This window comes from Lissotriton vulgaris, chromosome 1_1 (genome assembly GCF_964263255.1).
Source record: "Lissotriton vulgaris chromosome 1_1, aLisVul1.2, whole genome shotgun sequence".
Classification (NCBI taxonomy): Eukaryota; Metazoa; Chordata; class Amphibia; order Caudata; family Salamandridae; genus Lissotriton; species Lissotriton vulgaris.
This window is the reverse complement of record NC_141685.1, coordinates 1385801490-1385816250: the sequence shown is the minus strand read 5'-3', so window position 1 is coordinate 1385816250 and position 14761 is coordinate 1385801490. Positions and strand designations below refer to the sequence as shown.

Below are 14761 nucleotides of genomic sequence, written 5' to 3'. Positions count from 1 at the left end.
AGGGCGCCGAATCAGTGGAAATTTACGAAATAGTCCTTTGAAAAATTAGCGTATTATCCTAGAGGAACAGAGGGAGGTGGAGCCATCATGGCGGAAGAGTGAAATTGCCGCCAGAAAAACTCTTAAAGTGGCATGAGACAATCCTGACTGAGCCAATTGAAAGAAGAGAGGAAGGAGCTGTGCAGGCGTTGCACGTATGGGATGAATACCGGCAGCAGCACACCAATGGCAGAATCTTTTCCATTTCAACTTGTAAGTCTTTATAGTTGAAGGAGCTCTGGCCTGAGCAAGGACGTCTCAACATTCTTGTGGAATGGCTAGATGGGCAAATTCACAGTGTTCAGGTTCCAGGCTGATAAGCTCAGAGAAGAGGGGTCTGGATGGTAAATTAGACCCCTGTCCATGGAAAGAAGATTCAGAGGATGTAGAAGGATGGGCTCGCACTGGGACAGAAGAAGCAACTCCGAGAACCATGCCTGTCGTGGCCACCTGGGAGCAATGAGAAGGATGTGGCAGGGTTCTCTCCGTATCTTCCAGAGCACCCGAGGCACTAGAGGGATCGGAGGAAAGGCGTAAGCAAACAGATTGGACCAGTTCATCAAAAGGGCATTGCCCTGTGACCCTTTGTGGGGATGCCAACTAGCATAAGCTGGACATTTCCGGTTCTCTGGTGTGCCAAAGAGATCCAGTGTCGGGCGACCCCAGCGACGAAAGATCATTTACAGTGTTGGTTGATGCAGCTCCCACTCGTGGGTTGATGATCGGGATCTGCTGAGGGAATCCGTCAGGAAGTTGGATATCCCTGGGAGATGAACTGCGGTGATTGTGATTTGGTGCTTGAGTGACCAGTCCCAAATTGACTGTGCCAGTCGTGGCAGTATCGGAGATTTTGTTCCGCCCTGCTTCTTTATGTAATGCATGCAGGTTGTGTTGTCTGTTTGTATTAAGGACAGACTCTCCTTGAAGCACGGGTTGAAAAGACTTGAGCGCTAGAAATATAGCCATGAGCTCCAACTTGTTGATGTGCCAGGCTTTCTGAGGCAGAGTCCATTTTCCTTTTATGGACAGGTCTTGGAGGTGTGCCCCCCATCCCTCCAAAGATGCATCCGTCGTGAGCGTGAGATCTGGAGTGACAGATAGGAATGATGTCCCTGCTGCAAGATTTACTGGCTGTGTCCACCATTTGAGCGCTGTTTTCATGTGAGTTGTGACAAAAATTAGATCGTTGAGGGATCCGGTGACCTGACGCCACTGTCCGTCTAATTCTTCTTGAATGGGACTTGTCCGCAGTCTGCAATGTGGGATGAGTGCGATGCACGATGACACCATCCCCAGAAATGACTTCAGCAGCCGAACTGAAACATACTGCTTTGATAGTAGAAGAGATACTAGACGAAGAATCCTTTGTTGACGTTCCAGGGACACAAATGCTTTTGCCAGCGTGGTATCCAATGTGGCCCCTAGAAAATCCTTGCAAGGAGTTGGGCGTAATTGGGACTTTTTCAGGTTGAGAGACAGTCCCAAGGAGCGAAACACCCTCTGACAAAGGGATGTATGGTGAAGCAGATGTGCGCGAGACTGCGATTTCAGGAGGCAATCGTCGAGATATGGGAATATCTGGACACATTGGAGGCGTAGATAGGCCATTACAGGAGCCAATATCTTGGTAAAGACTCGCGGGGCGGAACGAAGGACAAATGGCAATACTTTGAACTGGAAATGTTTCTGCCCCACCTGAAATCGCATAAACTTCCGATGATGTAGGAGTATTGGAACATGGAAGTAGGCGTCTCGGAGGTCGATAGTAGCCATGAAATCTCCGACTAAGAGCAAACGCAAGATCTCAGTAAGCGTTAGCATGCGGAAGGATTGACTCTTGAGATAGTGGTTGAGCGCTCTCAAGTCCAATATTGGTCTCCATTCCCCGTTCTTCTTGACGATTAGGAAAAAACGGGAATAAAACCCCTTCCCTCTTTGAGACTTTGGCACTACCTCTACTGCACCCTTCTGAATGAGAATTTGAACTTGATGGAAAAGTTCCTTGTTGTGAGGAGGTGGCGGACCGGAAGGTGGAGTTGAAGGAGGGATTTTGATGAATTCCAATGCATGGCCCTTTTCTACAATGTCTAGCACCCAACGGTCCGAGGTGATGGAGGACCATTGAGAACCAAACAGGGAGATTCGACCTTCAATCTGCTGGCTTAAAGGCAAGTCATTGTCGTTTACTAGAAATTCCTCTGTAAGAGGTTTTCCCTCTATAGGTCTTGGCCGGCTGTTGACGAGACGACTGCTGTCGGTTACTGGAGTAACGCTGGTTGTTTTGGCTATAGGAGCGATATTGATTGCTTCCTTCCCGAAAATTGGAATTGGTGCCTTGTCCTCGAGCACCCCGAAAGGGCTGTTTCTTAAATTGAAGATTTCCCAAGGCAAGTGCCGTGTCCGTGTCCTTTTTTATAGATTGTAACGCCTCATCAACGTGTGCTCCAAAGAGTGATTAGCCATCATGTGGCATATCGAGAATTTTAGCCTGAACTTCCTCACGGAAGGAGGTGGAGCGCAACCAACCTTGCCTACGTAAGACAGCCGCTCCAGCGAGCTGTCGGAATCCAGGGCAGGCTACGTCTACTGCACAATCAATCAATTCTTCAGACGTTCTTTCTCCTTCCTGAAGAAGTTGCAATGCTTCCGTCTTAGAAGCATCCGGGAGCAACGCCACATAGGTGGTCATATCTGCCCAAATTTGGCGGTCATATCGACCCAAGATGGCATAGCATTAGCCGCTCTCACCGTAGTGGAAGACATCGACAAGAACTTGCGCCCTATAGCATCAAGGCGACGGCCCTCACGGTCCGGAAGCGCTGTAATAGTGGATGCAGGATTCCCCGATCCCCGCTGAGCTGCCTGTGTAACAACCGAATCTGGCTTCGGCTGGCCAATGAGGCATGCTGGAGATCCGACCAGCGCCTTATATTTCTTTTCTAATCGTGGTAATTGGGCAGGCAAAGAATTTGGTGTCTTCATTAGTATCCCCCCTTCAGCCCAGATGAAATCTATATTTGGAACAGTATGAATCTGTTTGAATGGTTGACTCTTGAAATTGTAAAGGAAACAATCTTCCTCTCTTTGAACGTCGCAGTCGGAATTTGAGTCGGAACCTCATCCTGTTGTCTATACTGCTCCTCCTCATCATTACTGCACTCTTGACACTTTATGATTAAATCTATGGACTATGAGTCTCAGTGAAAGATTCATGTACATCCTCTTCAGACTCTTAATCTGAGTCTGTAGCAAACAAAGGCGAGGGAGGCAGTGCATCACCAGGAAGTGCAAGCTGATTACTTGGAACCATACTACCTTTTTGAAGAGTGTCAACATTGGCTAAACTGCTGGAAGACAGTGGCAATAAAGGCAGAGAGGCAAATGTAGACGGCATCGTAGACGGAACTGTCTTTTCTACATTTTTAGAGACTCCATGTCGATGGCAATCTTTCGTCGATGGTGCTGTCGTCAGCATAGAAGATGATGTGGTCTTTTTGGACTTCGTCGACGAAACCGTCGTCGACGGTGACATCGTCGACGAGGCTGTCGTCGATGGTGACGTCGTTGACGGCAATGGTGCCGCCGACGGAACCTTGGTCGACGTAGACGTCGATGGGACTTTTGTCGACAGCAATGGCTTCTTCATCTTCGTCGACGGAGCAGGGGTCGACGGAACACTCGTCGACGGGACAGTCATCAACGGAACACTCGTCGTCGAAGGCGTCGACCAAACCAGCATCTTAACACCCTTTGTCGACGATGATCTAACTGTCGACGAAGGAGGTTTCTTCGTCGATGACGATGAAATTGGAATAATGGACGACACAGTCTTCGAACTGAGAATAACCCTCATCGACGACGATGACGTCGACGAAAGGGCTGTAGACGATCTAGAAGCAAGCGTCGTCGTGACTGTCGGCGTCAATTTCGAACCAGAGACGTCCAATTTCGTCGACGGGACTGTAGACGACACCGTCGTCGATGGAAAATTAGTTTTCTTCACAGAAAAACCTGAGGAAGTTGCAGCAGGAGCCTGATAGCCAGGTCTCGTGGGCCCAGAAGTGGTAGGAAGTGGTGAAGACACCGCAGGGGCCAAGGAAAGAGACATTTTCCCTTTTTTTAAAAATGGAGAAGGCAACTCCCGCACACTTCCATTACACACGACGTGCAGTAGAAAATCTGAGGTGCTGAGCTCTGAGGACAAGGTTCTAGAGGGTTGCTGTCGACTGATTGGCTGCAGTTTGGACCAACATAATGACAAGGATAGACTGCATATGGTTTTTTCCTTTCCCATGCATTCCTATGTAGAAATAGGAGTAGGCAGGTTATGCCTTTTTCTGGTACATATTTCAGGTTTTATGTTGTTACATATATATATATATATATATATGTATATATATATATATATATCTCAACAAAAAAGCACCAGACTTGGAGAGTCACACGCCATGTGTTAATGTTTATTTCCTGCCAGGCAGCCCCGCTGACACCCACTGCAAGTTCAGAGATTTCCTAGCCAGCATTTCCTGACGCGTTGGGGATTTGAAGTCTATTAACAAGGTGTGTAACTGCGGCCGCCGTCACTGCATCAAATTCAATACCACAGTGGGTTTCTGTACCTTGTACGAGTGGCAACAGGGCTGTAATTTACCCCTTCGGCAGGAAAACACAAGGCTCCATACTGCGTCTGCAATCACCACGCTGGACCCGCTAGTCAGCGGTGGGGCACCTTCGCGACCCTGGGCATGTCAGTTTGGTGCACACTGGGACGCAGTATGGAGCCTTGTGTTTTCCTGCCGAAGGGGTAAATTACAGCCCTGTTGCCACTCGTACAAGGTACAGAAACCCACTGTGGTATTGAATTTGATGCAGTGACGGCGGCCGCAGTTACACACCTTGTTAATAGACTTCAAATCCCAGTGTGCACCAAGCTGACACGCCCAGGTGGGCGGGACTATTTAGGGATCTTTGAAGGCGTATTGCTGCTTACACTCATCGGCCAACACCTGTGACCAAGGGCGCAAGGACGCTCGAAACGCGTCAGGAAATGCTGGCTAGGAAATCTCTGAACTTGCAGTGGGTGTCAGCGGGGCTGCCTGGCAGGAAATAAACATTAACACATGGCGTGTGGCTCTCTAAGTCTGGTGCTTTTTTGTTGGAATATATATATATATATATAGTATATTATTGCTATCTTATTTACAGTGGGACTCCCACTCCGACGAATATATTCAAGCATGTGAATCTATGAAAGACACTGGAGAACCATTGCCTTTTTTGCTCCTCATGCCATTCCAGTTTAAACTCAGCCTTATGCAAATCAGTCTTGACCTTGTTACCTGTGGGAACAGTCCAGCCCAAACAGCCAGGCCAGGTCCTCCCGGGACCAGAAGCAATCATCCTGGGACCGGTTTCGGGGTTTCACCCCTCATCATGGCTTGACTCCAGTGGCATGGAGAGCACAGGAACCACGTCTGGGTATACCCATCTCTCTCGGGTGACAAATGCAAAAAGAACAATTGATGGATTTTCAGATGCCAAGGAATAACCATTCTATCCTACACCGATGTCACCCATCTCGTTCTAATCCTTACCAACAAGACAACCACCACAAGAACCAACTTCACCAGCTGCGTGATCAAGGAAGCAGAACTGATGAGAACCAAATGCCTGAAACTCAACTCCAAAAAGACAGAAGTGCTGGTCTTTGGAAATAAAATCTCTCCTGGGACTCAACCTGGTGGCTGCGGGACCTAGGACCCACACCAAAACTCATTGCCCATACCAGAAACCTGGCAATCAACCTGAATGATAACCTCAACATGACATCACTAGTCAACACAGTCAGCTCCTCCTGCTTCCACATCTCATGCATGCTATGCGAGATCTTCAAATGGTATCCCCAGAACACCAGACATACCAACACAACCACTCATCACTAGTAGACTTGACTAAGCCAATGCACTCTATACTGGGAACTCCAAACAGCTCCTACACAGACCCTAGCCCACCCAGAACACTGTAGCAAGACTAATTCACAACCTCTCTATTAGTACCCATATCTCTTCACACCTCAGAGAGCTCCACTGGCTCCCTATACACAAATACAGCCAATTCAAACTCCTCACGCATGCATACAAAGCACTGCACAACACTGGACCAGCATATCTGAACAACATCATACACGGTCACCAGCTGAGCAGACAATTCTGCTCAGCCACACTCACTCACACACCCCACATCCACAAAAGCAGAACTGAAAGTCACTTATTCTCCTACATACCACCTAAAAGCTGGAAGGACCTCCCTCAAAACTTCTGAGCCTCCTCCTCACTTCTTGAATTCCACAACAAGCTGAAGACCTGGCTCTTTTATTCTGCGGGCCTAGTGTTTACACACTTGCTCAAGCCCTGGATACCCTCACGGGTGATTAGTGAGCTGCACAAATCCAAGTAGCATGTAAAAAGTGCATCCACTAATATGGTCAGGAAAACATGACATCAAGACTATCATTGTAGCCTGACTGCTGCAGTATAACTCTGCAGTATGACCTGGTAAAAATCTCCCTCTTGAATATTATTGTGTCACCCTTTGTGGGCCTTGTAGGCCACAGGATAGGATGCATGGTATTTAAAAGTAGGACATGAGGAAAATGAATATTACCATGTCCCTACTGTGTCAAGGCCTAACATATATTTTCACTGTGGCAGACCTAGCTTACTTTGTAGAAAACCGGAGAGCAGATTAAAACATGAATAGTGGTACCTCAAGAAAGGAAACAGCTAGAAAAATGTTTAAACAAATCTTTTTAATAGTTATTAACAGTCCAAAATAATGGTGAAGTCAGATTTCTAGTAAATATTAAGGAAAAGTAACTTTTAGGAAGCTACACATTACCCGCATGAACTCATAGAAGATTAATCAGCAGAAGCCTCTTCGGATCCTCCCTCTGTGCTCAGCTTTAAATAGATTTGAAACATTTAAACATTCATATTTCTGGTTCCCCTTTTTTGATTTCTGTCATTTTATTATAATTTAGTCTGCTGTTCCAATTTGTTTTGGGATTTTTATTGTTTTGCATTTTCAATCTATTACTGTTTTGGTACTGCATGAATACTTTACACATTGCCCTAAGTTAAGCCTGTCTGCACCATGCTAAAGCTAAGGTTAACTTAGTGACTTCAATCGTTCACCCTGACAAGAGTTAAGATTAATCCTTGAGGTGGACACTCATTCACCACAAATAGTAATCCAGTTTATTGCAACACCAAAGTATATAATTGAAATACCCAAACATTTTATTCTCCACACTTCTAAATTAACTTTAACACAAGAATCAGAGGTAGGAAGAACTTCTGTTGTGGAAGCATTATGCTTGCTATCATTCTTTATAAGTTGTAGAGATAAGCCTAAGGAAATGTTCTCATGCTGGAAAAGCAATAGCAAGGCATCTATTAATAGTAGGATAACAAATTATGTTGATGAGATCCCTTTTATTTCTGTCACAAATCAACAGCAATATGCTCAAATGCCAAATGAAATAAAATGGTTGAAAGACAGCACTCCTGATAAGTGCTATATTGAAGGAGGAATCTATTTGAAAATACGTAATTGATAAAGACATAGGCACAATACAAGGATTACAATACAGGGAGGAAATTTGCTTTATTAGCAATAAACTAGTAGTACTAGTAAACCTGGTAAAATACGTTCAACCCATACAATTTGAATAGAATTTAGCAGGAAAAATGGTCAAACTATGGAGCTCTCTCAGCATTTACTTAGTCAACCTCAAAACATCTCTATAGAAGATATGTCACAAGATAGACAAGCACTGGCGTTGCCAATAGGTCTCGCAGTAGGAAAGTTGGAGCTATTGGTTTTGTAAATGACAAAGCCCTTTATGTTTTTAAAATGAAAAAAATAAAAGGCATTGTTATTTGCAATTGTAATGGTTCCAACTTTCCTACTGCGAGACCTATTGGCAACGTGAGTGGCGTTGCGTGTGTGAGTGGCGTTGCGTGTGTGAGTGGCGTTGCGTGTGTGAGTGGCGTTGCGTGTGTGAGTGGCGTTGCATGTGTGAGTGGCGTTGCATGTGTGAGTGGCGTTGCATGTGTGAGTGGCGTTGCATGTGTGAGTGGCGTTGCATGTGTGAGTGGCGTTGCATGTGTGAGTGGCGTTGCATGTGTGAGTGGCGTTGAGTGGGTTAGTGGTGTTGCGTGGGTGAGTGGCGTTGCGTGTGTGAGTGGCGTTGCGTGGATGAGTGGCGTTGCGTGGATGAGTGGGGTTGCGTGGATGAGAGGCGTTGCGTGGATGAGTGGGGTTCCGTGGATGAGTGGGGTTGCGTGGATGAGTGGAGTTGCGTGGATGAGTGGGGTTGCTTGGGTGAGTGGCGTTGCGTGGGTGAGTGTGGTGTTGCGTGGGTGATATTGGGCTTGCGTGGGTGATTTCCCTTTTAATGAATATTTATTTTTTTAATCATGGTGAGCTGGCCACAGACATGTAGCCCCTAAGCACCGACCATACCCTTGTATATAACACCCAGCAATTAAGGTTGTTGCAGGGTTAGAAACAACTCATGCAGCATAAACACAGGCAGGGCAAAACAGTGGTTTCACAGCAGAATCGGCAGTCTGAAAACCGTAGCAAGGCACAGGGTTTGGGGGATGGGCAAGCAATGAAGAGACAGGAAACAAATTAAATGGGGGAGGGGGGCAGGAACGATTGGAAAGCTCGCAGAGGAGGAGAGATAAAAGCTGCAAATGCAGTAATAGAGTGATAGATAGCAAATACAACTTTGCTTAGGGTAATTTATCAATAAAATAAATATTCATCTAAAAAAGTTTGATTGCAAAGCGTCCTGTCCAGCTTAATGAGTGCGTGTTGTAAGCTGGTCAATGATGCCACAGAAAGGGCTTAAAAGTTTCCCCTCTTCTAGGTAAGGACATGGATGGCTGCGCACTCTATGCACGGGGAAGGGTGGGTTGAGGGAAACGTTGCATTCGTGCTCGGAGGGTGGGGGAGGGCTCAACACCAATCCGGAAGGTGAGAGCGCTCACTTTGAAGCTCCGTGGGCTCCTGTGGTGACCTCAAACAAAACAAGGAGGGAAAAAATGGTGTGCCTGCAGAAATGTTGTGTGGGAAAAACAAATGTAAGCCTGGGGCCACGAATTACTTCTTAAATCCACTTGGGAACGTAACTGTCAACGGCAAACGGCTATCTGCGCCAGAATAGCAAACGAGACAATTATGTAAAAGAAAATTAGTTTTTGCAGCTTAGTGGATATTGGGAACGGGTTTAGACGCTTTAACCAACTGTTCTTAAAATCGAGCTTTATTTTCCGCAGCACTGTAAGCATGAACACTCCAAGCAGACAGCCCACAGATGTGCATCAACAGACACACCAGTCACACCAGTCACTTAAGAAATATGCAGTGCACAACTGAGGCAGATCACAACAAGGTAGAAGAGTATTCTTCACTGTAGGATTTAGCATCTTTATCTCCAGTGAGGTATAAAAGCTGGATGATTAAAAAAAAACACTCTTAAATAATAATAATGATGATGCCCAGGCCAACGGGTCTGGCTTGCACTGGAGTCCTGACTAAAATATTTAATGGTATCACAGTGAGATAGCATCGCAGAAGACTTTCACAGCTGATCATGAAAAGCATTGCACAAATGAATGCGAGTATCTTTCTATTATAAGTTATTTTAATGGATCAGCATAACAACAATTATGATGTACATTATGATTTAGACTTGGTATGTTTTAGCTGGAATATAGACATTTGTCCGGAAAAACAGTAATGCAAATAGATTCATGCATTTCTTAGGGCGTACCTGAGTGCCAGGGCTGTGGCCGGAGGGAAGCCGGATGGGGGCAGGAGAGCCTGGTGGGGGGCGGGAATGCGAGCGAGGGGAGGAGAATGGAGGGGGAGGCAAGACAGAGGCAAGGAGTGTGGCAAATGGCCGGAGGGAAGCCGGATGGGGCAGGAGAGCCTACGAATGGCGCTTTCACTCCTGTACACCAGTATTGTGCTCTTTGTAAGCATATTAGAGGCCTTGACGTACAGTGATCTATGACTAATGGACTTGGCTTGAAACTGGAATTATTTCTCAGGCGCAGTGTACAGGATCGGGGTACAGATTTTCATTTTAAGTAGTGAAAATGAGTGGTAATCGGTGCCGTTCACCGAAGAAAAAAGTAAAGTTTCGGGAGAGCCTGGGGCGGGAATGCGAGCGAAGGGAGGCAGGCAGATTACGAGGGACGCCGGATGGGGGCGGGAGAGCCTGGTGGGGGGGGGTGAATGCGCAAGGGGAGGCAGGCGGATTGGGAGGGAAGCCTGATGGGGGCGGGAGAGCCTGGTGGGTGGGCGTGAATGCGAGAGAGGGGAGGTGCTAGTGTGGGAGGGGGGAGTTGCTGGTGTGGGAGGGGGGAGTTGCTGGTGTGGGAGGAGTGCTGCTAGGGGAGGAGAAGCCTGATGTCGTAAATGCGAGAGAGGGGAAGTGCTGGTGTGGGAGGAGTGCTGCTAGGGGAGGACTGGGCTGGGCTTGCATGCGATGCGCGTGCATGTACACGGGAACTGCATGAAAACCGCGGGGCTGAAAGCCCTTTGGTTTCAGGATGTTTTCGCCACTTGAATTCTCGCTCCGCCCGATGCGCTTGCGCACATCGATAGGTCGCGAGACCTAAAAACTACTTCTCTTCAACACTCAAGAAAGGGGAGGTGACCTAGGTAAGAAAAAAACTCTGAAGGTATTAGCTCAGAGCTTTTAAAATATATAGAATATTCTCTACCAAAGAGTTATTTGCGGCAATACCTCTTGAAGAAGTTAACTTTTCAACTCCATAAACTATAAATATTCCAGTTTTTTTGCCACTGACTCAAAATTTCTACTTGGTTTAAGAATTGACATTGTCAGCTTTTCTTTCAGTAGTCTCCCTCTCTCCTGGCTTTTTTGGGCTCCTAATCATCCTCATCATCATGCAGATTGTGTGCAAACAGACATTGAAGTGGCCAGTAGGGCTATGGCCAAGAATAGGGTCTACTTTCTTCCTGGAAGCAATGGTGAGAAGGTTACCTCTTGAAAAGCCTTGACTGAGTCCCAGAAAGACACTTACAAATTGACAGTACCCTCACTCAGCTCTAAAGAGATTTAATGTCATGAATGAGTACTGAACAAATTTATTATAAAGTGGCGAAGTGCTCAGATGCCTGTGTACTGGACAGGATCACATATATGCTGCAATATTCATACATAGAGGTTCTGAGGCACGATCTGAAACAGCAACTGCTTCAAACTAATACTTCATGTTCATAGACAGAGTAAAAGAGAACAAAAAATACTGCTTCTCAAATAATTAGAAAGAGGTGTAGCAAAAAACGAATATCTTGTCTAATGAGTGCATTACACCTCAAACATATATGATGTCTAGATTCTTCATTAGTCAATGCAATTCATTGATTAAAGATGTAACCAAAAGCAAACTGACCAGGTGAATAATATACTAAGGTTTCTAGACTCAAAATTAATATCTCCGTTAGGAATAAGCAAGTTATATAATATGCACAGGGAGGAGTCTACGAAACTCATACAAAAAGAGAAACAGGCCAAAGGTTATTATGCCTAAAAAGTACTGAGCACGAATATAGAAAATGCAACAAATTTGACAAATCAAAACAATTAAAAAGCCCAATCCTACATACAAAAAGATATGACAAAGAAGATAAATGCCCAAGGGTGACAATATCCACCGGTAATTCCATTCTGGTACTGTAAATGTTCTGTATAATGCAGCAACTACAGGCACATAGGTCAGAACCATTCTTTGCCAAATAAATAGCAGCCAGGTCCTCCCAAAATAAACAATTCTATTAAAGCCACCACATACCTTTGTGTCCTTTGCAGTCATGACATTTTTCTAAAAAAACGTTAGGGATGTGTGTTACTTAAAATCTGCATATTTTAAGATTTGCTAGTTGACTGAACCTGGTTCTTCATCCAAGTGATACGAGTAAAGACCACTGAACCTCCCTCAAACTCGCCTTTCCAACAGCTTTACTGCAACTGCTCTATCTCCAAGAGTTGATATCTTCCCAGCACACACTGCAAGAGTTTATTTAAAATATTTATCATGGATCTGGAACATCTACATTGGTCATGTGGGTGATTTCGGGTGTGTATACTTACTTTGAGTAAATCAGACATTAAAAACAGTAACAGTAAGTGGGACTGCTCACCTGACAGGCATTATAGAGTAACTGATGTTCTAATTTCTTGACACCTAGAATTTGCTGAAACATTTCATAGAGCTGCTCCTTGCTCAGGATGAGTTCTGACACTGCACTCAGTGCCATTCTGTTGGGTTGTTTGCGCAGGTCTTCTTCTCCTCTGTATATTGCATCATATTTAGCTATCCATGAGCTCAGCACCGTTTCTTTACTCAGTCCATCAATTTCTGGTAAGCTTCGGACTCTCTTTTCTATGTTTTTTTTAAACACGTCTCTGAAGTCATTGGCTGAGCATCCACCACTTTGAACCATTCTGGCAACACGATCACTCTTAAGAAACACCTGAAAGAGAAACGAACAATGTATGATACCACTAAAGGATGAAGAAGGAGCTAGAGGCAATCCATTTGTATCAACAATTTATGCAACAATAAATGAGACATGTTTCATTAACTTTGATTTTTAAACACCAAATCCTATTCTAGTGCGGTTTCTAAATGAAACAGTCCTTATTTATGCAAAACTGCACAATGTACTATGCACCACACAAAAACCTTCTAAAATATGCATAAAAAGCAAAGCAAACAAAATAGTATATACATATTCTCTTTCTAGCCTTTGTTTAATCAAGAAATCTTATGAGAGATATTTTATTTGTTTTCATTTGTTAACCACAGTTTAAAACATATAAACATTAACACTCATATAAAGGTTTCTCTTAATGTCAAACAATAAGCACGCCTATTCATACATACGTAATACAAGCTCATGTCTGCTTACACCCTTTGCTCACAGAAACCCATGTCAATGGCACATTATATATTCCCAATGCACCCATGTAAAACTTAAATGCATCAGTCATCTTCAAAAGGACACAGAGCAGCGTACAGGCTAATCACCCAATGCAGCTATCTCAAATACATGAATATAACAACAAGAAGCACTGACAAAGCCAATAGGTTTGACCTTTAAACTACAGCGCTGTCAAAGGCATTACAAAAATGCCTACAACAGAGAAAAACAATTACAAATAAGGATTGGTTTACGAATGCAATGCACAGATGAGACGGGATGAGATGTGTGATAACAACAGTGTTACAGCAAACAAATGATGGACGGAATGCTGACAATGCAAACATTCTCCTCCAGTCAAAAGATCTGGGTTAAATCCATTGTTCCTTTGCCTACTACGCCTCCCCAGTTTGGACCCAGCCATATGCAAATCATTCTTGACCCTGTGCCCCATGGGAACAGTCCAGACCGAACTGCCAGGCCTTCCCTGAACCAGAAACAAGCATCCTGGGACCGGTTTTAGGGAATGGCACCCATCTTCAGCCAGCCTAGCTTGAATCTATTGGCACAGTGAGCAAGGGACCCACGTCTGGGCATACCCATCCCACTAGAGGCGAAAAATGTTACAGCAAACAAATGATGGACAGAATGCTAACAATGCAAAGATTCACACCAAGTCAAAAGATCTGGGTTAAATCCATCGTTCTTTTGCCCACTACACCACCCCAGTTTGGACCCAGCCATATGCAAAAGAGTCTTGACCCTGTGCCCCATGGGAACAGTCCAGCCTGAACTGCCAGGCCCTCCCTGGACCAGAAACAAGCATCCTGGGACCGGTTTCAGGGTATTCAGCACCTAGCTTCTCCTCAGACCCGGACCCCGACGATTGGGGTCCGGTTCTGAGGAGAAGCTAGGTGCTGAATCGGGTGGCTAGCGTTGAGGGCGATGTGCCAGGTACGCTTCTACCCCCCTCCCGAGACCCATGGTGCAGTTAGCGCCAAATTTTAAAGTGCAGATAACATCCTAAATCAGGAGTGTTGGGTTTGGGCCAATTTTTGCCCTCCACTTCATTTATCTTTTTGCACTTTTTTCACTTAAATTGATTTTTCACTTTCACGTCCTCAGGTCAGGGTGGACGATTAGAGAGTTCATACTGCCGGGGTTACACTAGTCCTGATGAATGCCTAGGTAAACTTAAACCACTTACAAGGCTGAAACATGTTCACTGATTAACAATCTGAATTAATCCAATTCATTACCTTTGGCTGTAAATTCAGACACATAAAACCTTTTAACTGTGCCGTAGGTATCTATTAATAAATATTTTTTCAAGATACCCTTTAGACACGTTTTATTTGATATTCCTCACTGCATGCCCTATCACACAACCAGCTCCGCAGTCTCCTGGCGTCGTAGCACACCGAGGAGGCACTCGGCCTCCGAGGTGGGGCCCTATGATGAAGCATGACACTGACCAGGTCGGTGTGTGAGGGCTTTCTTATCCATCCAAATTGGATTGGCAAACTTGCTCCATCTCTGTTGCTTTAGAGACTCGTACAAACCTCTCTTCTTTTCTTATATACCCAATGGGAATACTCCAGACCGAACTGTCAGGCCAGGATTCTCCCTGGACTGGAAACAAGCATCCTGGGACTGGTTTCAGGGTATGTCACCCTTCTTCAGCCAGGCTAGC

General features: G+C 45.2%; 1 protein-coding gene across 2 annotated transcripts in view; it reads right to left on the bottom strand.

Moving 5' to 3' along the window:
• The window catches only part of CADPS2 (calcium dependent secretion activator 2), a 2357592-nt gene that overhangs the window by 1867760 nt on the left and 475071 nt on the right, over positions 1 to 14761 (bottom strand). For both annotated transcript variants that reach the window (XM_086966845.1, XM_086966848.1), the window contains exon 3: positions 12286 to 12618. In XM_086966845.1, coding sequence (XP_086822971.1) covers positions 12286 to 12618 — 333 coding nt within the window. The remainder of the gene's footprint in view (positions 1 to 12285; positions 12619 to 14761) is intronic.